This window comes from Brienomyrus brachyistius, chromosome 22 (assembly GCF_023856365.1).
Source record: "Brienomyrus brachyistius isolate T26 chromosome 22, BBRACH_0.4, whole genome shotgun sequence".
NCBI lineage: Eukaryota > Metazoa > Chordata > Actinopteri > Osteoglossiformes > Mormyridae > Brienomyrus > Brienomyrus brachyistius.
The window spans coordinates 12,959,140-12,981,162 of NC_064554.1; the positions used below are offsets into that span (position 1 = coordinate 12,959,140).

Consider the following 22,023-nt stretch of genomic DNA (forward strand, 5'->3'; position numbering starts at 1 on the left):
CATTAATGATTTACACAAACGACCTGAAGAGCTTATCTGACCGACGCTTTTGCTGTTCATTAAATCCAATGTGGGGGTCATCAACCAGCCGTGCAGGTAGAGTAGAAGCTAAGCCAAAACTGGAAGACACATTGGCGAACACTCACTTTAAATGCTCCAAAGAGTGGATGCTCTTGGACTTCCCCTGTCCTCCCACCCAGCTCCTGGACCGGCCGAACATGACTGCACTTCAATTGTTCACGCTCCTCGAAAGTGTTAAATCAGTCCATTGTAGCGCTGTCAAAACGGACAAATCCAACAAATAATGCAAAGGTTCACTGAAATTCAGCAACAACACCTTGGAGTCCGCACTCCCCCATTTCCAGATTAACCACAGCAAATGACTGACAATTCCGGGTTCTTGCTAATGCATTTCGGGACTTGTGGTTTGTTACAGTCACCAGCGGATGGAAAACTGCCCTCAATACACTACGTTTCCCAGAAGCCCAGCAAACCAATCGTCAGTTCACGCTATGACGTTTCGACAACGGTGACAAGCCCCCAGCAAGCTCTCGCTGCACTTGGCTTTAGTGGAACCGTATTTATTAAATCATTATAATGTTTGTAAAAGCTGCAAATGCAAGACGAGCAAGACATGTTTTATGATAATAAAAGTCACTCTTACTTATTAGTTGCATTTATCAGTATTGTTGTATAGCCCATTAAACACCGTTAGGTGAAAAAAACAGCAAGGAGGCGGGATTTGATGGAAGTGGGAGCTCAGCTGACCAGTTAGACCCAAACCAGGCCCACGACCGGCACTGCAAAGGCAGCGATCTGACGCAGCTGAGTACAGCGTAATCCTACACGCCGATGTGAAGCCATTTATAAAAGCTATGGCTCTGTTTTTAGCCGTGCCAGTGACACAGCGCGGATGGTGACATGCATGCAGAGCGAAAATGTCGCTCAGTAGTCTCCGTGCTGCACCGTGATTAAGTAACATGTTTCTTCCTGACTACGTGCCACCGCGTCCTTAACCGGCCATGACAATGACTGGTTCTATGTTGTTGTTTTTTCTGTAGCTACGAATCTTGCGGGATTTTTTTGTAAGATGTAGTTAAACCGCATGGCGAATGTCACTCGGACTGTGTTTCTGCATTTTTCCCCAACCCACATCCCAATGCCTGCCGGGGTTTAGTGCTGGCTGCCAAATGCTGCTACCAACTAAAATTTTTCCACAAACTATCATGGACCTCTCAGCAGACAACTTAATAGAGTCGGCCGGTGACGGTGCTGACAGAAGTTATTTTCCAAATGCAAGGATCGCTCCATTTTCGTGCTTGGCTCCGGTCCCGTTTGTCTAAGGTTTTTCTATGATCCAGTCAGTCTATGCTCAGTTAGATTCGGTGGAATCGCTGTTCAACGACTTTCCATATATGTTTTATCTCGGCCTGTTTTTCGTGAACGTCTTAATCCTCTACTACGCCTTTCTGATGGAATACATAGTCCTCAATGTTGGCATCGTCTTCCTGCCAGAGGATATGGACCAAGCTTTGGTGGACCTGGGCGTGCTTTCCGACCCCGGCTCGGTGCCCTACGACACCGACACGGAGCTTGATGTGTTTGAGGGGTACCTGGAGTGACCGCCGGCGAGCCCCGCCGGGACCGATAAGTGCGCTGGAGAACGTGATCGGGTTCTGCCATGAGCGGGCCGGTGGCTGGGAAGGTTACTGCGGCGTCTCAATGTGCGCCGTGCTGGTGCCGTGATGATTCAGCACGAAGAGGTCGATTAGCGTCCGATTTACCCCCCGACTGTCCGAGATACAATATTTGTCGCAAGATTAACAGGGCAGGTTCGATCTGACGCAACTAAAAGCAACGTACTTTACCAAGGCTTTCCGGTATTTCTCATCGCTGCTTTTCTTTTGCGTAAAGCTGTATATAAACCCATTTTAACAAGGCTTCCTGTAAAGAAGGACATAATATCCGTTTAAAATGTTTTGACAGGTGAACACAAGTCGATGGACTGCTGATTTAAAGTCCACCTTACGTCACGTGCTTTCTCCAGTTGCCTTGGAAACGCACCCTCGATGGACAGCATGGTCACTAAAACTTCCTAGAGGCTCGGACACGCAAAGCAATACGAACTTAATCACTGACGCAAGGAGAGCGGTTGTTTTCTTCGGCCTGTGCATTATTAAGTTATTTTGTAGCAAGTACAATGTGCATCTCCGCTGGGCTTATATTTGAGCCGCGAATCTGATGTTATGCATCAAAAGTAAAGATATGGGGTAGGGGTGTTTTCAGGAGAATGGGGACAGCTATATTTTTGATAGGTTAAGATTCTGTCTTAATCTGAAAATGACGCTATACTGAGCATGCAAATTATGCTAGTTTATTTTAAGCATCCACAGTGTGATATATCGCTTTTTGCACTGATGGTGGGATCTTGTCTACAGATACAGACTTTTTTAAAGTATGATAAAAGTCTCCTCTTTAGCAGCATGAGACTAATAAAAACTTTGTTTTCTTTACCTCCGGGAAAGTTAATTTCACATTAAAATGTGATGGGTGGAGCTGAGTTTTCTTTGAAGTGGCGTATATTGGGACAGAGAGTATGTAATCTTTGTGTGTTTATTGGCTGCACTACAAAATTCGAATCGTTATTCTCCTGCAGTGGAAACATTTCTCACGAGCAAGCTGGTATTGACTAGGTATTTTCAGCACCCCGGTCTTCATTCTTTTTTACAGTAGCCCGCACTAATGTAGATGCTTATGCAAAAGACATATCGCTGGTGGTGTATTGCGGGATTCGCATAACTAAATAGCAGCAGCAGAAACTCAGAGGAGCAAAAGTTCAACAAATTATGTGATCAGACTAATATTTCGGAGATCAAAAAGGGGAGCGGTACAATACACTACTGAATTAAATGATTAAATGCATCCATAATACCTTGTGCAATTAACGAATACTGCTGTCATTTTTCAGCTCCGACTGAGAAGTAGGAATTAGATTAACAAATCGGAGGAACACAAGTGGAAGAGTATATAAAAGTAGTGAGAATAGCATGGAATTCATCAGTTAACAGACAATATAATTCCAGCGATATCACTAAAACACTATCAGAAAAAGGGTACAGCCCTGGTACAGTTTTCTTCCCCAAGAAACAAACATTAATTTACCCATTTCCATTTCTGTACTTTAGAAGGTATGTTTATCTATAGCCAGGCTACAACTGGCAGACCTTTGAAGGTGCAGCCCCAGTGACAAGTAATTGTACCCACAAAGGTACAAATTTGTACTATTTTCTGACAGTTAACGACACCAGACTCACAATCCACTTTCAAGGGCAAAACAGCAAAAGTACACATATAGCGGTGAACCAAAGGAGGAAATGTCAAAATTGGTTTGCGTGAGGATATATGTAAGGAACATCTCGGACATTAACCAGACACTTGAAACATACACAGTACTCCAAAATTGGTAGGCACATCTCTCTCCTGGCCATACCCAAATCTCCGCCCTTGGATGAGATACACACTCAGTAAGGTAAAAAAAACAACAGAAATATTTATACGTAAAATCTTTATTCTGAAAACGAAAGCAGCAGACTGATTTTGTTTTATTGCTATGTTTTAGGTTCACCTCAGTCACCTCACTTAGTAGTAGAATAACAGTAACAGTCAAAATTATGCTTACAGCAAGAATGCAAGAAATATTATCCCCAGATTCACAGCGTAAACAGCAGTAATACATTCAGACTCACAGTTCAATAGCTGCCATTGAGAAATTGAGTTGCAGAAGAAAGTAGATTGTGTATGATAATCATCATTACAAACGTAATTGCAATGATCACATTAAGGCTGTTACTGCAGTTCAGTTTATTGTTAGTAAAAACAGTGTCCCACGAAATAATTTTGTCTGCATTTAGTGTCCAAACAAGTAGCATAAAATAAACAGTCAGGAGTTTAGAAAGGAATTTTGACCAATAGTCCCGTCTATAAAGTATTTGTTGTTTGCATGTTGTGGTGCGGTCAGGTTTTTGTACATTGTTTTTGTCTTTGTGCGGTATCAGCTATAGTGACCTGATCCTCGGATCCTGTTGTTTGAGGTTCTCAAGGACTCCATGGGGTATGTAATGATTCCACATCCTGTTTGAAAAAGGTTCCTTGGTGTTAATATCAAAGAGGCAGCAATCTACAACAACTCCCATAATTTTATTGACTGACCTATTTAACATTACATCCCCTCCACTGCTGTAAAACACCATAAAGAGAAGGTGTGTAACATGCACACCAAGATTTCCTGCTTTGATTAATTGTGATTTATATAGCCGATTTTGCAGGTATTAAAGGAGCATCCTTTAAATACCACATTCCTGATTCAGAATCACTGAAATTATCCACTGTGCAAAATGGCTGACCTCACAGTTTTCATCCTTGGGGCATTCTTCAATCCATGGCTCAGACTCTGTGCCCCGACGTTGGTAAACCTGTTATCCTTGACACTGGGTAGGCAAAACCAAGGATGAGACACAGTTAGGACAGGTCAATACTGATTTACCTATCGCCCTCAACTCAGCCATCCACTGTAAACCAACTGTAAATCAACTGCAAAGAAACGTGCAGTTTCTTTGATACTTAGGACTGTTCGCTTGCTTCCTTCTCTGTAACAATTAATTTTACGGGTATTTTCACCAAAGCAGTCAAAGTGCTCCCCTCTGGGGATAAGCAGAGGCCCACATGGGAGATTCACTGTACAGCCTCATCATCATGGAGGAGAGGGTCTAGCCATAGATCTGTGTTTCCCAATCTGGTCCTCAGGGACCCACAGCCAGTTCACATATTTGCTCCCTCCCAGTTCTGAGAGGGAGCAAAAACATGGAAGGTCTGTGGGTTTCTAAAGACCGGATTGGGAAACACTGCAATAGAGTAATAGATAATTCTGCTTTTTGTCCCAGCTAATAATAATAATAATAATAATAATGATAAACGATGCTAACAGAATGATGCTATTGCACATGGATGTAATGAAGCTACAGTACAGCAGCTAAAGGTTTGGTCCAATCCACTAAGCAGGGCTTCCCAGCTTTTTCATGACATCATATTTTGGTGAGAAGGGGAGGGCTGTCATCGGGCCAGATGTGAAACATTCAGTCCCAAGCTGGGGATTGAGAACCCCTGCTCTAGAGGCAGACTAGCGTATTTAACTGCTGTGCTGTGTGGGATCCCAGCCAGCTTCTCTTGGGCTACGAGGCCATGTGCTGAGGTGCTACGGTCGGGCTCCGTCTGGCCCACGGGGACAGGCCATTGGAAGGCAGACTTACTCCAGGTCCGTCAGCGACTGGATGTCGGGCAGCACCTTGGCCAGACTCTCGGCCCCGCCATCACAGATGAAATTACTGTACAGGCTGGAGGGTTACAGTGAGAGGTCAGTCATGTCAATATTGACTCGGCGGCGACGGCTCAGGGGCACCTCACAGGTTCCTTGGTGTTACCTGAGACTATGCAGTGAAACCAGTGACGGCAGGGCCGGGGCCAGCTTCTCCAATCCTTTGTCTCCGATACAGTTCTGGGACAAACTGGGAGGAAATAACTACTCAGACCAAACCTTTCCTAGTACAGCACTACCTTACCATCATATCGATACACAGGTGTCATTAAATCGATACAAACTGATTCAGACACACTGTGCTGTATATTTTACAGGACTGTGAAACACATTTCAATATATCGTCTTCCTGTCAGTTAAACAGACTGAAAATATTTGAGTTAAACTTCTCCCTCAATTAATAATATTACATAATAATATTGTTTCAGACTGAGATGCCATTAGTCCCCTGTGCTACCTGAGCTGAGTCCCAGTGTCACCCTAAACTGCAATTTAAGCAGTGATGGAAGATGGAAGGATGCATGAAGTGGCCGGCGGTGGAAAGTTCAGGTCCAGAAAGTTCAGGTCCAGACCAAGGTTTTGCTGAGCAGCTGTACCACCTGCAGTTCAGACTAGGTAATGCACCCCTTTAGCTACAGGGAGGTGAGCGTACTGGTGCAGGATGGCTGCCGTTGCACCACGCAGGTAGGTGCTACTCAGTGGTGGTGGCTGAAGTGGCTCCTCATTGCTTCTGCAAAGCTCATTTACTATATAAATGTAACTTTCATTCATTAAGTCAAGGTTTTGTTTCAAACAAGCAGTTGAGTATAAAGAGTCGTAATCACAGAGTGACTCAACTGGTTGGTTAAACAAAACTTTGTCCTAGATTTGTACTTTCTGGAGCTGAACTTTCCACCTCTAGAAGTGCCTGTAAAATTTAGTACTGAGTTGGAGTAATTATTAAGGTAACTGAAATAATTCTTATAAGTGGGGAGGGGGTGGGGGGGGTCCACAGATGCAGGAACCACAGATGTATAATACTCTTACTCGACATACAATATTTGGATATTAATTTACAGGTAATCAGTGTACTGTTTGAAAGATCAACCTTTTAGATCCAATTGGGGCCTAGTTGGCCCAATCAAATTCTACACGAGAGCTGACCAAAGGATGCTTCTGGAAGTCTCCAGGAACCCCAGAGTATCATTAAGGGGTCTACAGGCAGCCACTGGCACAAACATTTATTTACCAGTATTGTTGAAATGAGAATGAAATATTCATATGTCCAAATATGCTGATCAAGACAAAACATTTTCAGCCCCATGAAAGCATTTCATATTGGGCCCCCCAGTCCAGATAAATGCAGTTATCTTCCAAATTTTTTAGGGCCCCTGAGTGACAGGGGCCCTTGGAATCATCCAAACTCCCCCAATGCAGTGCCCCTGGGTGTATGTAGAGCAGTGCAGCACTGCCAATACACTGTACTAGGCTGAGAAGCAGTTACCCACTTGAGCATTTCCAGAGAGCTCAACGCTGACAGAACAGCTGCTAGTTCTTCTGCTCCTCTATCACCAATTTTATTGTCCTCCAGACTGGAAAACACAGAAGAAACACAAAATGTTAAAAAGCAAACATTTGTAGGGTGACCCAAATAGATCCATGAGAAAGGAGCTTCATTGACCATCAGATTTGTGTCATCAGATGACCGGGGCTTACTCAAGATGTTGAAGCCATTGCAGTGCAGGTAGGACCTCCATGAGCTTGGTGAAGCCCACAGGTCCATTTGATGGGCCTAAGCTGAAGAAGCAAAGCACACTGGATGAATTATATGGGTCCACCCCCTTCACCACAAACCCTTTCCTCAGATGTAGCAGACACCTCCACCAGAGAGGAAGCAAAACCATAGAAGAGTCACCTGCTGTGACCTTCTGCCCTTACCTCAGTTCCAGTTTCTGAAGGTTTCTCACAGCAGGAACATCAAAGGCGACGTTGTCCACCACTGGTTCTGACCTCAGATCACTGAAAATACACAGTGCAACTTTTTGGCAAATGATCCTAAACACAAATTTCACAGCTCTGACGCCCTCTCAAAATGTCAAACAGAACAGGCAAGTCGCTGCTCTGATGAACTCTCAAAATCTCAAACTCTACTTTTCAGAAAAACCTGAGCTTTATTTGAAGTGGTCAGTGCTCATGAGTGTTTACTAGGGCTGTAAATAAGTAAAAAAATCCATCCATCCATCCATTTTCCAAACCGCTTAGCCTTCTGGGTCGCGGGGGTCCGGAGCCTATCCCGGAAGCTGCGGGCATGAGGCAGGGAACAACCCAGGATGGGGGGCCAGCCCATGGCAGTAAGTAAAAAATTACTTCATGTAATTTTCTGTAATCACCATCTCCCTCATTTTCAAGATTTTTTCAGGTTGTACAGTACAATGCATATGCTTCAGCTGCAGGTTAGAATTCTCCAGTAGTCAGTGTGAGATTTAGACTACGTTCACCAAGAGATGTGTGGGTACGAGCCTGCCGGCGCAGGCTAATGATGTCAGCGCATGCGTACAAGCAAAAAGCCACATGAATTCCAATCTAAGCGTTCACATTCAGGTCTCATGGCCGGGAATCGGATACCTATCAGATATATTCGTACATATGAAAGTGACACAAATCTGATTTGAAAAGATCAGATTTGCTCCACACAGCCCAGAAAAGATCAGATATGTGTCACATTAATGCAAAAAATCCGATTTGAGTCACTTCAGTATGTCAGTGTGAACGTAGGCTTAGTTTATTGACCATACAGACATGTTCCTCATCTTACAGTGCTTTTGGATTATCTTGTTTGTATTGCTCACACCTGACAAAATAAATTTTACTATGTCAAGACAGGAATACTCCATGTTCTTTGCAATGTCTTTTTAAACTAAAAAAAACTGTTATTATTGAATAAGAATCCACTGTTTTATGTTTGAATGAATGTAATATCTAAATGTACTACGCGGTGAAAAGATTTCATGGAAAGTTAGATTGATGTCAGTGGGTCTGCTGGTACGTCGAAGCAGACAGTGAAATTAACCCTGAGAGGTGGCTGTGGGATGTGGTTTGGGGGGGGCTGATGCTTCTCCTTCTGCTGCAGTAATTTCTGAAGTCGGCCATTTCCCCCGTGCCACCCACCCCCTGCTAACCCTGGTCTCCTTTCTAAACAAAAATACTCGTCAATACAACAAGACGACGGGGACAGTTGAAAGACTGCATGGTTGACATTAAAAGATTACCCTGTGGATATCTTCCCTCCTCTGTAAATCCGCACCAGCATGATCAGATGGTCCACGTGGTCCAGATGTGTGGCTTTTAAGGGACTGATGGTGAACTTCCTGATGGTGTTTTGCAAGAGCTTCCCTTCACATTTTTTCTGCAGATCTTCCCACAGATTTATTGTGTCCTCTATTGACGCCCTGAAAGTACAAAAATGGACAAGGAACTAGTTTGAGCCAAAAACGGTGTCATGGCTTCGGCAACGTAGTAGTTCATTTATTCGGCTCCCCGATTCCTGACCTGAATGACTGGACACACTTCAGCCCAAGTATGGCTCTCAAGCCCTGGAGGCCAATGCTGGTGTCCTGCAGGTCGACGGAGAAGCTCCTCTTCATGTCCCTGGCTTTCTGTAGGAGGTGCTGAAGGACAAAGACATCCGGTGAGCTGAGTTGGATGCCGCAGAAGCGCAGGTCTTCCGGAAGGTTCCTGACCAAGTGCCGCGCCATTGTGGCATCGGCAGTCTCATAAATGCAGTGACACAGCTCCATCAGCCGGGAGGGGACCAGGTCGCCCGGTTTCAGGCCCCGCAGGTGCATGGCGGCGGCAGCCTTCTTGGCCCCCACCCCCGCCGTCACCTCTACTCTCCCCTTCTGGAAGAGCAGACCAAGGGCAAAGCGCCACGTGGCCTCCAGCCAATCCGTCAGTAGCCGCCGCCTCTTCTGAGGTGCTGTCATCTGGGCCACCAGCGCCTTGTCGCTCACATCACGGGACTGCACCAGGTGCAGGGCAGCCAGGAAGCTCTGCAGCAGGGGGTGGGCGAACCTGTGACCCTGCTGCTCCTCGGAGTCCTTCGCTCTGGTGAGGTGCGGGGTCAGCAGTCCACATTTTAGCCCAAATTCCTTCAGCTCTGCAGTGTCCTTGTGATCCAGAATGGAACTGTGGTTCTTCACCCCAGCCCAGGCAATGCAGCAGAGCTTACTCAAGTGCGCCCTCTCCTGGGCCATTTTAGGGTCTTCTCCTTGAGTGTCTGAGTGAATTTTTTTATCAAGCACCTGTTGGAACAAGCTAGTGAGTGTTGAGGGCAGTCTGTCCGAGTGCTTGAGAAGGAAGCACATATACCGGCATATGAGTGGGTTGGAGCAGTGACTATACAGGTAACATTGTTTTTTCAGTTTCCCCAGGGCCTTGTCACCTCTGTCTCTGAAACACTCTGAGATATACTGGGTGATGTTTTCCGGAGAGTAGCAACAGAGCTCCACAATTCTGTCCACCTTGGCCAAGAACTGGTTGAAGACCCCCTTAGGCCTGGCCAAGATCAAGAGTGTACATCCGCGGAGCAGCTTCTTCTGGAATATTCCGGAAAACAGTTGCCTGACACTGAAGCTTTCCTTAGTGTTGCAGGTGGCCGGCGAATGTAGAAGACCCTCGGGGTCCCTGAAGTCGTCGAAACCGTCAAAAACGATCAGGACTTTCTGGGGGACGCTGAGAACGTGCTTGAAGATGGCGGTGCTGCTTCTGCAGGGTGGGGAGGTGGACAGATCGAACAGGAGCTTCTTCAGGCTATAGGTTGTGTGTGGAAGGTTAAGCACCTTGCTGTCCAGCACGAAGATATACTCAAACTGTTGGAGGTTGCCATCCGCCCAGTCCAGACAGAGTTTCTGCACGAATGCAGTCTTGCCCCCACCGGCCTTGCCGAGTAGGGCAATCAGCCAGCCGCCCTTCTGCCCCATGTCCTCAAAGAGCTGCCCCCTGTGTAGCATGGCCCTCTTGCTGTCAGCATTGCTGAGCACCACCAACTCCTTCTCCAGACACTTGCTCGCGTTCTTCCCAGTCTTAAGTCGTATCTGCCTCTGGACCAGGGGAACGTTGACGTACAGGGACTCCACGGACATTTCATTCTCTGGGTCTGTGTTCCGGGCGATTTCCCTCATCAGGGCCTTGACTGACTGAGTATAGTCCTCAGCGCATTCTGGGGGGAAAAAATGTTCATTTAAAATCAGTCCATCTAAATCAGAGTTTCTCAACCTGGTCCTCGGGGACCCCCCAGACAGTTCATGTTTTTGCTCCCTCTCATTTCCCAATAAAGCTTTGTCTGGCAGGAAGCTGGGAGGGAGCAAAAACGTGGACTGCCTGGGCGGTCCCCAAGAACTGGGTTGGGAAACATTGATCTCGATATTCTCAGTGACATTTGTGAATTGAGTGTAAAAGTCAGAACTCACTGGGTTTCCCTGGGGCAGGTTCAGAAGGAGGAGTTTGGACTGGCGATTCTTTGCAAGACGACGTATCTGTAAATGCATATCCAATATCTCAATTTAATATTTTTGTTTCTTCAATAAAATGGATAGCTCTGATTTAGGTATGGGCAACATGGGCAGTGTCTGCACAAGAAAATTCAGAATGGTGACATTTGCGTGCTTGGTGTTCTATTGCTCATTTGCATGTGACATCAATGACATCACACCACCCAGTGGCTAGATGAGTGAGGTCACTCGCTTAGATTGTGGGTTAGCTGAGGCTAATGTCTCAGGGACGGATATCACAGGAGGTACCTCTGGTGGGAGATGAGGTGGGAGTCTGTTCCGGAGATGAGGCTTGGAATGCACCGTCCAAACAAGAACTGCCCGGGGTGGAGACCATGAAGTCAGAAGGTACTGCAGCCCCAGTGCCTGATGGGTAAAAAAAACACAGGCATAAAACTGAGCTCAATGTAACATGACAGCGTGAAGTGGCTCTCGCTGGGAGTTGTTTCTGCCTCTGCGGTGGGGTTCCCGTTGTGCCGTCTTACCAGGAGACTGCGGCATGACGTGAGTCACCGGCGGCAGGTGCGACTGGGGCACTATGCAGAGAAGGACAATTACAGAATGAACGAAACACCATCGGGATGCACACCTGTCACCCTCCTGATGCAAAATCAATACTCCAATTAAAATAGCGCCACCTGCTGGTGACCATGAAATAAAGTAATACTTTGCGTACCTATGACGTAAGTGGGGGGTCCTGGATTGGGCACAGAGATGTTTATGACCTGCTGTGGGTATGTGACGGCTGGGATAAGTTGAATCGCGGTGGCACCTGTGAGTAGGCATGTGTCAAGGGGTTAACCCTAACCATACAGTAGTACTTCTGTATTTTTCCACATTTTTTTTATACATTTTTAGTTATTGTAACTTTTTAGTTTATTGTAAGATTTTTAACTTGACTATTTTTGATTTCATTTGCACAGGGGTCGTTCAGGGCACATCTCACTACATGATAAATTTGTATAACCATGTATGCGATGAATAAAGTATCTTGTATTTTGAATCCAGCTCGGCCTGGGGGGGGGGGGGGGGGGTTGGCTTTCCATGCACTCACCCTCACAAGCATTGATGAAGGCTGTGGAGATGGGGAGGGGCAGTAAGTGGTGGATGGTCTGGAGGAGTCCCTGGGGGGCTGGTAGTGGGGCAGGCCCATTTGGGGTCTTAGGACTGCTGGGGGCTGAGAGGGAGAAACAGCTTGTTTTCATTGCATAGATTTGCAAAATTAGTTAGCATTGATGAAACAAAAAGCCCCAAGTTCCACATTTGCAGTTAGTTTTGGCCTAGATAACACGAGTCATACAGGAAATAACAGAAACCACACTTCTACACCATTAGCAGTGTTATTTAAAGAAATATTGCACATTAAACCAGTTTAACCGGCGTTATATTTCACCCTTTGTGTGATAATTATTTGTAATTTGCATTTTTGTTATTTATGAGTTAACCTACATTTGGTAACGTCTGCTCTACTTCATATATTGGAAATAGACTGAGCATAAGGTGAGGACCAAAATGCACTAGCTGGCTAGTGAAACAAATTGCATGTCGAGCTACACTTGTTTTTTTTGTTTACTGAACTAGTCCAGTTGGCTAGCACCAAAAATTCTTCAGTTCCACCCCAGGATATAACAAAGTGTTGTAACAGACACACACACCAGCTATTGTATTGGGTTGTTAGCCGTCTTTGTGAATCTTTGGGTGCCATTTATCTCTCAGCATTGGCACTTCATGTCTGAAGCGTGGAGCTAACCCTAACCCTAACCCTAACCCCATGTGAGCCGCTGCAAGTTCAGCTCCGCCCGCAGGCCTCGTTCTCAAGCTGCATGCCCTCCATTCGACCTATGCTCTACCTCCCCGCCCACAACTCGCCGTATGCACCATCCGTCACTTCCATCTCCTCGAAGTGAAAAGCGGACAGCAAGGCATCCCGTGAGCTCTGCTCATTATTTGCTATTATCTGTTTGCTTTCTTTGATTGATTTGATTGTCTATGATGGTTTTTGGTTTAATGGACTTCTGATTATTTCGCCTTGCCCCTCTCTGTACTTTCGCTTTGGTTTATTTGCCGTTTGGTTTCGATCTCTCGCTCGGTTTTTGGTTTACGTCTTTGCTCACTCCTCGGACTTTTGTCGATTTGTTCTGTGTATGTTGTGTGTGTGTGTGTCAGGTGCACAGGGAGCGATTGCCATTTTTGTTTGCGAGCTTATGTTGTACGCTGTTGTTTGGATAGGGAGTGAGGCGTAGTATTTGTCGTGCATGTGCAGCCGGCCTCACCCATCTGGCCACTCCGTTGCTTTGCTCTCCGCGTTTTCTTTGACACACGACTTCCGGCAGGACCTGCGGTGTAACACAGAGACGTGTCCTATTGATGCCTCAAAACAGACAGGAGATAGACACAGTCTGCAAGTCCCGATCAGCAGTGAATGATGGACGACCTCGCCTGCTGCGCTTGCTGGGTGCATCTCCGCGGGATGGACTTGCGGAATGACATCGTTCTGGAAGAGAAGGAACACGGGCGAAGAATGAGCAGGCAGATTCCATTCCACTTGGCATGACCCAAGCTTGGGTCAAGTATTGGCACGATCAGGGGCGGAGCCTGGTGGGCAAGGGCAGGGTTAGGGGCGGAGCCTGGTGGGCAGGGGCGGAGCCTGGTGGGCAGGGGCGGAGCCTGGTGATCAGGGTCAGGGAGAGAACCTGGTGGGCAGGGACAGGGTGGGATTCGTTGGGGGCAGGTTTACTCACCTCTCTTCTCTGGCCTCTTGCCCTCCCAACTAGCTGGTTCGGGAAGTGAAGGCTCTGTCAGTCCACTGGCTATGGTAACGAGGAAAAAAACAGGCATTACACCGAGAACAACAACGTAATCATAATAATGTTATCTAAAAGCTTTTAAAGCCACTCCTTAGCCTGAAATGCCTTTGAACTGACTTATGATTCATAAGAAAAAGGTAAACGCAAACAAAACTGAAAGTGCGAGTTAATGGCCACCTACAGGGGTCTTCCTCACTCAGAATTCGGATCAGGCTCTCTGTGAAAGAAAAGAGCATTAAAAAAAAAAAACAACACAAATGTGTAGCTCAAGTTCAAACAAGCAGCCAAGTTGTTCCCGAAGGCTACAAAGTGTGGTGAAGACCTACAGGTCTCTTTCCCTGAAGCCGATTATACCATCACGATCCCGATTTTGAGCAAAGTAATAATCTGTGTCTCTATTTAATGAACCAAATGCTCATCCGCTGACTAGCATTTAGGAAATTAAAGTAACTCGCAATTGTCCACACAGGCAGGAAAAGAAGAAGAAGTTTTGCTTTTGTCCTACCGATGCTTTCATTTAAGTCACCGTCTTCTGCCAAATCGTCATGTGGGTTTGGTGAGAAGATTGGGTAATCACCTGGGGGGGGGGACACGTGAGGAGAACGAAATGTGCACTTTTACACAACATTTTTATCCAAAAATACAGAAAGCAGGGTCAGCCAGACCCTGGAACAATTGGGCATAACCTTGGACCCTGACCCAACGGTGACATCACCCCGCCGACCCTGGGATTTGAACTGGCGTCCATCTGAGCACAGGCGGAGTGTCCCAACCCACTGAATTAAACAACAGTATTGCTATTAGTTCTTAATAGTGGTTGCTGGCCTTAATAGTGGTCTGGCCATTGACTGGCAACAGAGCATGTGGGCGGAGTGCTGAGAATTTCTGCTCATCGCTCATGGAGCAGTAAGCTCACCCTGCTCCTCCACTCACAGCCACCGCTCATTACCGCTCCCTGCTCGGGTCAATTTTCACCCCGCCCCAATGAAACCTCCCACCACTCACCTCACTCCCCCACCGCTCACTCCAAAAAAGAAAACAATCTCCATTGTATTTTAGCTTGAATTGTAACTTGGCGTCAAAGTAACTGAGCAGCCAAAAGAAAAATATATTTTTTCCAAATATGCTCTTCTGATCTCACTCCCACTCCTCCTCTGGCCAAAATCCTTCCACTCCGTTCACCAGCAACGAGCAACCGTCTGTTTACATAATACACACCCCCTCCCTACAGCTGACTGAGGAGGCTGCTGGGTCAAGGACAATGTTCAATTAATGGCCGAAGCTGAAGTAAACATTACCTACCAAAGTCCTCGATGGAAACATCGTCCAGGAACCCAAGTGGATCTAAAGACATTTCCTGCATCCCTGCTCCTGCAAAAGAGGCCGGTTTTCACCTTCATGTTGAGAGAGCGACACAGCAGGTCCCAGACTCGTGTTGCAAAAAGCCTGCTATCAAAAGCCTTGCTATTGTTTGGCTCTTTTTCCCCCCACCAAACCACATGGGCATATTTTTTGCAGAGGTGGGTTACTGCAGCGCATGTGGGCAATGCAAACATCCCTGAGACAAACGGCACACGCACTGTCCTCTTGACTGGTATAGAGGTCGCCAGGGGCGGCGCTAGCAATTTTGGGCCCTATGACAAAATATGAGGTTGGGCCCCCCTACCACACCCATTCAGATCTCTGGGGGCCCCTAAAGGGCGTGGGCCCTTAGAATTGTCCCAACTTTCCCCCCCTTAGCGGCGCCCCTGGAGGTCGCCAGTGTTGTCAGTTCACCTCGTTCCCACGAGATCATACATGCACTGCCCCCCCCCCCCCCCCCCCCAACAACACAAACGCACGTGTTCATTGTTTGTGTTTGTAAACTGCATTACATAAGTCACTACCAATCCCACAATGGCCGACAGTTATTGAGGCTAACATTCCTATTCAACCAAGCATTTACTTCCTTCTCTAAAAAAAGACAAACAACCAACCACACCCAAATTTTTAAGCCATATATATATATATAAGTACATTGCGTAATTTAGTGCAAGAATCAGTTTGGTTGTAATTATCAGTGTGCTGTCCTATCATGACAGGAACAGTTTTCAAGCTTCCAAGATCACCAGACCAAGTCTCAGCAGGTTAATTATATCGGGACAAAGGAATGAGCCAAGGATCCTGAGAGATTTTTGGGGAAACCCAGCTTGTTATGTCTCGAGGTAACTAAAGCAGTTCGGACAATAACTCAATTACATTCATCGCCATGGACTGCATAGTTATTTACATTTAAATATGCAGTGACCATGTTTATATATCTACACACACACACACACGTACGTAATCATATCTTTGTGGGGACCGCTCATTCATTTCTGTGGGGAAAATGCTAATGCTAACTATGACAACTGTAACCCCAACCCAGCCCTAACCTTTAGCATTTTTAGTTTTGATTGCAGTCATAGATTTAAAAAAAAAAACCTTTCCCAGAAACTGGTCTCCATAAGGTAAAAAAGCATTTGGTCCCCACAAGGTAAGGTATATCTTGACCACACATACACACACCTAGGAACCAATAATTATATATATACTTAGGGCTGCTGGGGGCTGTGAGGGTAAAAACAGCCTGTTTATATATATTTAAAAAATCAGTCTGTATAAAAAAAACTAATTATATATAAAAAATAGAGACTGAAAACGGCAAGGCGGGTGGGGTACTGACGGTAAGTTATTAGGAATGTTTGCTGAGCGTTGGCTGAGGAGGGGAAAACCACAGACGGGGGGCTGGGCGGCCACGTGGGATGCAGGACATGACTGAGGGATTTCATGCCTGCTGCGAAGCTACTGCGGCACAAATGGCAAGTAATTTTGATGGTGATTACGGGAATTTTAGCAAACCGCCCTCATCTTTCTCAACATTGTCAGCATGCCTGGGTGTCGGGCATCCAGTTCACCTTGGACCCCTACGTTTTTTTTCTCCCTACTAAGGTGTTTTTGGCTCCTCTCCTCCGTTGTCTGCCTTTCTTTTTCTCTCTCATTTCTTTGTCCTCATTTCTGCCTTGATGTGACGCACCATGACACACCCATATGAAGCACTTTGGGCCAAAAATTAATGGATTTCAACAATAAGTCATGACATATAGTGTGTTAAGCCCTGCTGTGTATGGGCCTGAATAACCGCATGCCAGTCAGAGTGTCCATGGCAAACACTGTGTTGGTAATGGGTATGGCTAAATTAGGTAATTACTGTAATTAATAATGGTGTTCACTTACTTAGCCATATAGTGCAATTCTTAACCATTTCTCACACATGCATAAATAATAAAGCTTTTCCTAGCATTTTGCACTTTCATATTAGATGCCAAAATGCGTTTCGTGGACCGTGTGCTTGTACTTTGTGCAGAGACAATAAAGCTGAATCTAACCTAATCTCACGTCTCTTGACCCCCACCGAGATTTGCCCTTGGATGATTAGTTTCTACCCATTTCTGTAGCACACAACTTTGTTGCGATTTTAAAATGATCCGAAGCAGTTCTTCGGATGAACTAAAGCCGCCGAGCGGATTTTTGTTTTTACTCAAAACCACGTGCTGCTGTACACAGTACTGCCAGCTGGTGGAAATTCGGTTACTTGCAGGTATCAGGTCGACATTCTGCATACTTTAATAACTGAAGCTTTAATACTGTGGACCTCATTTTGTCACAAAGTGGATTGGTCTGGGCAAACCACGGCCCCACTTGTAAGATCAATTTGCTCAATTAAAGTGGAACGCTTGACAAGCATTCCATCCATCCATTCATCTGACCCTCTGCACGCGCGCAGCAAGCCGCGACATGTGTTTACAACGTCATACATTTGAGACAAAATGAAGAATGAGATTAATCAAAAAACATGCAGACGTGCAACCTCTACAACAGATTTGAGGTGTTCACTAGCTATCCCTGCTGGTTTACGGCAACTTACTTTTTTTATTTTTATTTTAGTAAGCCTACATTTGGTGCCCGATAAGTCATGTGTATACATTAAGTACTGCTCCTAGAATTAGTAATGAAATAACTTTGCACGAGGCAATTCAAAGCTGCACAAATAGTACCTATTAGTAAACTTATAAGTTCCATTTCACACATGCAAATAGACGCGCACATAAGAAATATAACGTTAATATAAATTTATGAGTCATTTCTGTCTATGTATATATACATAATATATTTTAAACGTATAAATATAATTATTTATTGTGTCTAACCTAGGCAGCCAGTTCTATCAGCTTGAAGTTAATAAGCTCGATACGGAATTCCCCAAAAACACCACTACAAGTACAGCAAAGTTTGCACGTTTTAAAATCTATTTAACGAATACATAGAAAACCATAAAATTAAATAAATTAATTTATTTAATCTCAGCTTTAAAAATTAATTAAAAGTATCTTTACAAATAGAATTACAGAAATTACAATGAAGTGCGTAAGAAATGCGCTCATTCTTTTAATACGTGTGCGACACAAACATTTGCGTAAAACATTATATAAAAAGTGAGAGCTTTACCTGCGTCTTATAAGTTAAAATTCCAGCTTAATATATTTATAATGTAGTTTAAAAAAAACCCTTTTAACGAAATTGCAGAAGAGGCTGTCGGTGATGCGTCTTGGTGAGCCTCAGAGAAAAAGCTTCTACCAGTTTCATTTTCGCTTCCATTCAGCCGTTGTTTGGTGAGGTAATACCCACTTTTCGGCACACTAACCGATGGTCTCAAACTATATTAATTAACATGTCTACGCTTCGGGTAGTTTTGAAACAGGACAACATTTGCGCGTTATTGTAGGGGAACGATGTACACAAAATAGCTGCCTACACGGACGAGACAAACTTCCAAAACATTTTTTTCCCTGCAAAACGTTTGCTTACATTCGAACTGCCACCACCTGTCTCGGCAGGTAAATGTGATTTACCGCCAGAATTTTCGTAGCGCGCGATGGTAGAATGAAAATAAAGAGGTGGCATTTGTGGAATTCAGGAAGACGAGCGTCAAATGCTGTAATGGTCATCAAAACATGAATATGTTATGCACAAGGAAATCAAGTGTCTCACGGTAGGCAGCAGAGATTTCGTCGCTGTGAATTTTAGGGGGGGGGGGGAGCTAAAGCGTTTTAGACAATAAAACGTTACATCAGGTCTGAGCCAGGCGTGAAAACACAGATTGATGTAGAAATGCGAAAGTGACTGACGCACTAATGCACAGCAATTTTGGGTACCGCCACTGACCGTTGGTGTAGGGTTGGCAGGATGCACTGGCGCTGTTCCGCGCTCTCTCCAGCACCGCTCCGATGGCATCGCAACAGAGATCCCAATTCTGCCACACAGGCAGCGAAATCCTCCGGGCCACATCCTCAGAATCCCACTCCTGGGAGAGCAACAGGCAGTAGTCCCTGGAAAGGACGTGAGCCTCCGTCAATTCCGCCAGGAGCCCCTGAATCTCCGGGGGCGAGGCCTCCCGCAGGGTCTTCTTCACTTGGCCCAGGACCTCTTTGAAGGGGATCATGGCCGTGGGACCCCCCCCCCCCCTCTCCCTTCCTCTGAAGGGCTGTCTGATTGTACCCCCTGGGCCTGGGGATCTCAAGCGCGAACCACCAAATCACATGGGTGCCGAGGTGACGAGCAAGGAGCAAAAAGTGAGACGGAGGCGGTAGATGGTCCGAGTCGCGATCCAAAATGCATCGGAGCAGCTCCCCTGGGAGCTACCTTATCTTGCTGCTGAAAATAAAAAAGCGTGGAGGCTGGATAGCAGTTGAGTTTCACATGTGTTTTTTTTTGTGGTTTGGGAAACCATCAGATGAATGGTGATTAGATGGTCAGCAGGGACACTCTCTCACTTCGCCTTTTTGGCCACTTGGCGAGTAGAGAGACAATACCTGCCTATTTCCAGTTCTTTTATTATGTTGCCTAGGAGTGGCACGTAAAACCTGCAGCAACCAAAGACAATATGTGACACTGGCAACTGGCACGCCGCTCTAGCAGGAACCAGGGAATCCGCGGAAGGTTCCTGAACTTCGGCTTGGGTATGGACTCAATCAGTGTTTGTAATGTGGCACTCACAAGCTACGCTTGGCATCACGGTAAGTAGGGTCGCAACAGACACCTCCCATCTACTCAGGAAACAGCCAAACCATCATTTTCTGGTTTATCGGCAGCAGTGAGTGATTGCCATTCAGATATGTGTCAGATTGTAGACAGCAGTGGTACTGTTTCGGAATCTCCAAAGTATATGGTTGTATAAGATCACTGCATGACTAGCCTCCCACAGGCTGTAATAGTAATTTCCAGAATGTTTGAAATAAATGTCAGACTATTTTTTTTTAAATTCATTTAGTACACACTTCTATCCCAAGCAATGCGGTCTTTTGAGAAATAAGGATCAGTTTCTGCAGGGTTAAGGGCCTAGCCCATTGGCCCACCACTGAAATCGCTCTGCTGACCCAGGGTATCTGAACCAACGACCGTCTGATCATAGGCACAGCTTAATTTGGTGGTTGAGCCACACAGCAGTACTGCTAGTTGTTATATAATGTGGAAAGCCAGCTTTAACACCCTTCGGTAATGGAATCCAGTCAGTCGATTGTTCGGTGTGGGACACGGGTGCACAACATGACCATTAACAGTGGAACAAAATCACCCCTATCACCCGCTCAGCTGGACAAACCCACCATTGTTACGTCCTGTTAATCAGCCCATCCCTCCGGAGCTTGGGCATCTACCAGTACTTTCTATTTCTTTCTGGTCCGCATGAGGAAATCAGGGGAAAACTGCAGGGAAGTCCCCCCTTCCAAAAAAAAAAAAAAAAAAACTACAAAAGATTCAAAACAAAACCGCCTCGCAAACGCGATGTTTGGCAGCATTAAATTTCCTCACTTTATACTTCACAACATCCAGTGGCAGTGTTGACATTTTCTAGTTTGGTGGTTTAAAATTGGTGGTTGGAATATAAGGAAACTGGTACAGTACAAAGCATGCCCGCTACCCTGCTGAAACCAGGCAGTTATAAACTGACTCAAAGCAGGTAAATTTCAACCCAAGGAGGTGCCAGTTTGATGTTTCATTTACTGCTCATGGCTCTGGCAGTGAGCAAAGGGCAGGGTGGTCACTCTGGCAAACAAAACCAGTCGCTTAGGGGAATACTTTCCGGATTGACTAATTCACTTCACTTTTTCCACATTTTGTTATGTTACAACACTATTCCAAAACGGATACAAATTTTTACCACTAAATTCTACACAGAATACCCCATAATGACCAGGTGAACAAAAGTTTGCTTGAAATTTTTTGCAAATTTATTAAAAAAAAAAAAAAAAAAAAACATATCACATGTACATATGTATTCGCGGCCTTTGCCATGACATGCAGAATGGAGCTCAGGTGCATACTGTTTCCACTGGTCATCCTTGATGTGTTTCTGCAGCTTAACTGGAGTCCACCTGTGTTACATTCGGGTGATTGGACATGATTTGGAAAGGTACACCTGTCTATATAAGGTCCCACTGTTGATAGTGCATCTCAGAGCACAAACCAAGCATGAAGTACAAAGAATTAACTGTAGACAGGATTGTATCAAGGCACAGATCTGGGGAAGAGTACAGAAAAAAAATTCTGCAGCATTGTACACTCACCGGCCACTTTATTAGGCACACCTGTCCAACTGCTCGTTGACGCAAATTACCGATCAGCCAATCACATGGTGGCAACTCAATGCATTTAGGCATGTTGACATGGTCAAGACGAACCGCTGCAGTTCAAACCGAGCTTCGGAATGGGGAAGAAAGGAGATTTTGGTGACTTTGAACGTGGCATGGTTGTTGGTGCCAGACGGGCTGGTCTGAGTATTGCAGAAACTGCTGACCTTCTGGGATTGTCATGCACAACCATCTCTAGGGTTGGCAGAGAATGGTCTGAAAAAGGGAAAACATCCAGTGAGCGGCAGTTCTGAAGGCAAAAGGGGGTCCAACCCGGTATGAGCAAGGTGTACCTAATAAAGTGGCTGGTGAGTGTAGATGCCAATGAGCACAGTGGCCTCCATCATCCATAAGCGGAAGATGTTCAAAACCACCAGGACTCTTCTTAGAGCTGCCCGGCAAATCAGAGCAATCGGGGGAGAAGGGCTTTAGTCAGGGAGGTGACCAAGAACTCGATGGTCTCTCCGTGCTGATGGAGCTCTCTGTGGTGAGGGAATCTTCCAGGACAACCATCTCTGCAGCACTCTACCAATCAGGCCTGTATGGCAAAGTGGCCAGGAAAGCTGGGGAGGCACTCAGGATCATAAGCCACTCACGTTTGGCAGAATGAA

General features: G+C 45.6%; 3 protein-coding genes across 12 annotated transcripts in view; 1 reads left to right on the forward strand and 2 right to left on the reverse strand.

Annotated features, from left to right (window-relative positions):
• Positions 1–412, reverse strand: part of clec16a (C-type lectin domain containing 16A) — a 33,637-nt gene extending 33,225 nt beyond the window's left edge. For 5 of the 9 annotated variants that reach the window (XM_048991265.1, XM_048991268.1, XM_048991264.1 and 2 more), the window contains exon 1: positions 147–411. In XM_048991265.1, coding sequence (XP_048847222.1) covers positions 147–220 — 74 coding nt within the window. In that variant the 5' untranslated portion in view covers positions 221–411. Of the gene's footprint in view, positions 1–146 lie in introns of all 9 variants that reach the window. The other 4 variants (XM_048991262.1, XM_048991260.1, XM_048991267.1 and 1 more) reach the window with 1 other exon arrangement.
• Positions 413–713: 301 nt separating this feature from the next.
• Positions 714–2,560, forward strand: dexi (Dexi homolog (mouse)). The gene is made up of 2 exons (XM_048991279.1): positions 714–1,880; positions 1,987–2,560. The coding sequence occupies exon 1, from the start codon at positions 1,353–1,355 to the stop codon at positions 1,620–1,622; it is 270 nt and encodes an 89-aa protein (XP_048847236.1). The 5' UTR covers positions 714–1,352; the 3' UTR covers positions 1,623–1,880; positions 1,987–2,560.
• Positions 2,561–3,548: 988 nt separating this feature from the next.
• ciita (class II, major histocompatibility complex, transactivator) lies at positions 3,549–20,923 on the reverse strand. 2 transcript variants are annotated; one of them, XM_048991258.1, is made up of 21 exons: positions 18,951–20,923; positions 15,009–15,077; positions 14,212–14,283; positions 13,888–13,923; positions 13,641–13,709; positions 13,334–13,393; positions 13,173–13,235; positions 11,954–12,076; positions 11,576–11,671; positions 11,385–11,435; positions 11,149–11,265; positions 10,819–10,884; positions 8,900–10,568; positions 8,620–8,799; positions 7,289–7,369; positions 7,067–7,147; positions 6,859–6,942; positions 5,478–5,561; positions 5,307–5,390; positions 4,404–4,487; positions 3,549–4,131 (listed from the first exon to the last, which is right to left on the reverse strand). In XM_048991258.1, the coding sequence occupies exons 1-21, from the start codon at positions 19,225–19,227 to the stop codon at positions 4,056–4,058; spliced, it is 3,522 nt and encodes a 1,173-aa protein (XP_048847215.1). In that variant the 5' UTR covers positions 19,228–20,923; the 3' UTR covers positions 3,549–4,055. The 2 variants fall into 2 exon arrangements, with proteins under 2 accessions (XP_048847215.1, XP_048847216.1); XM_048991259.1 differs by lacking the exon at positions 18,951–20,923 and adding an exon at positions 18,234–18,774.
• Positions 20,924–22,023: the final 1,100 nt, after the last annotated feature.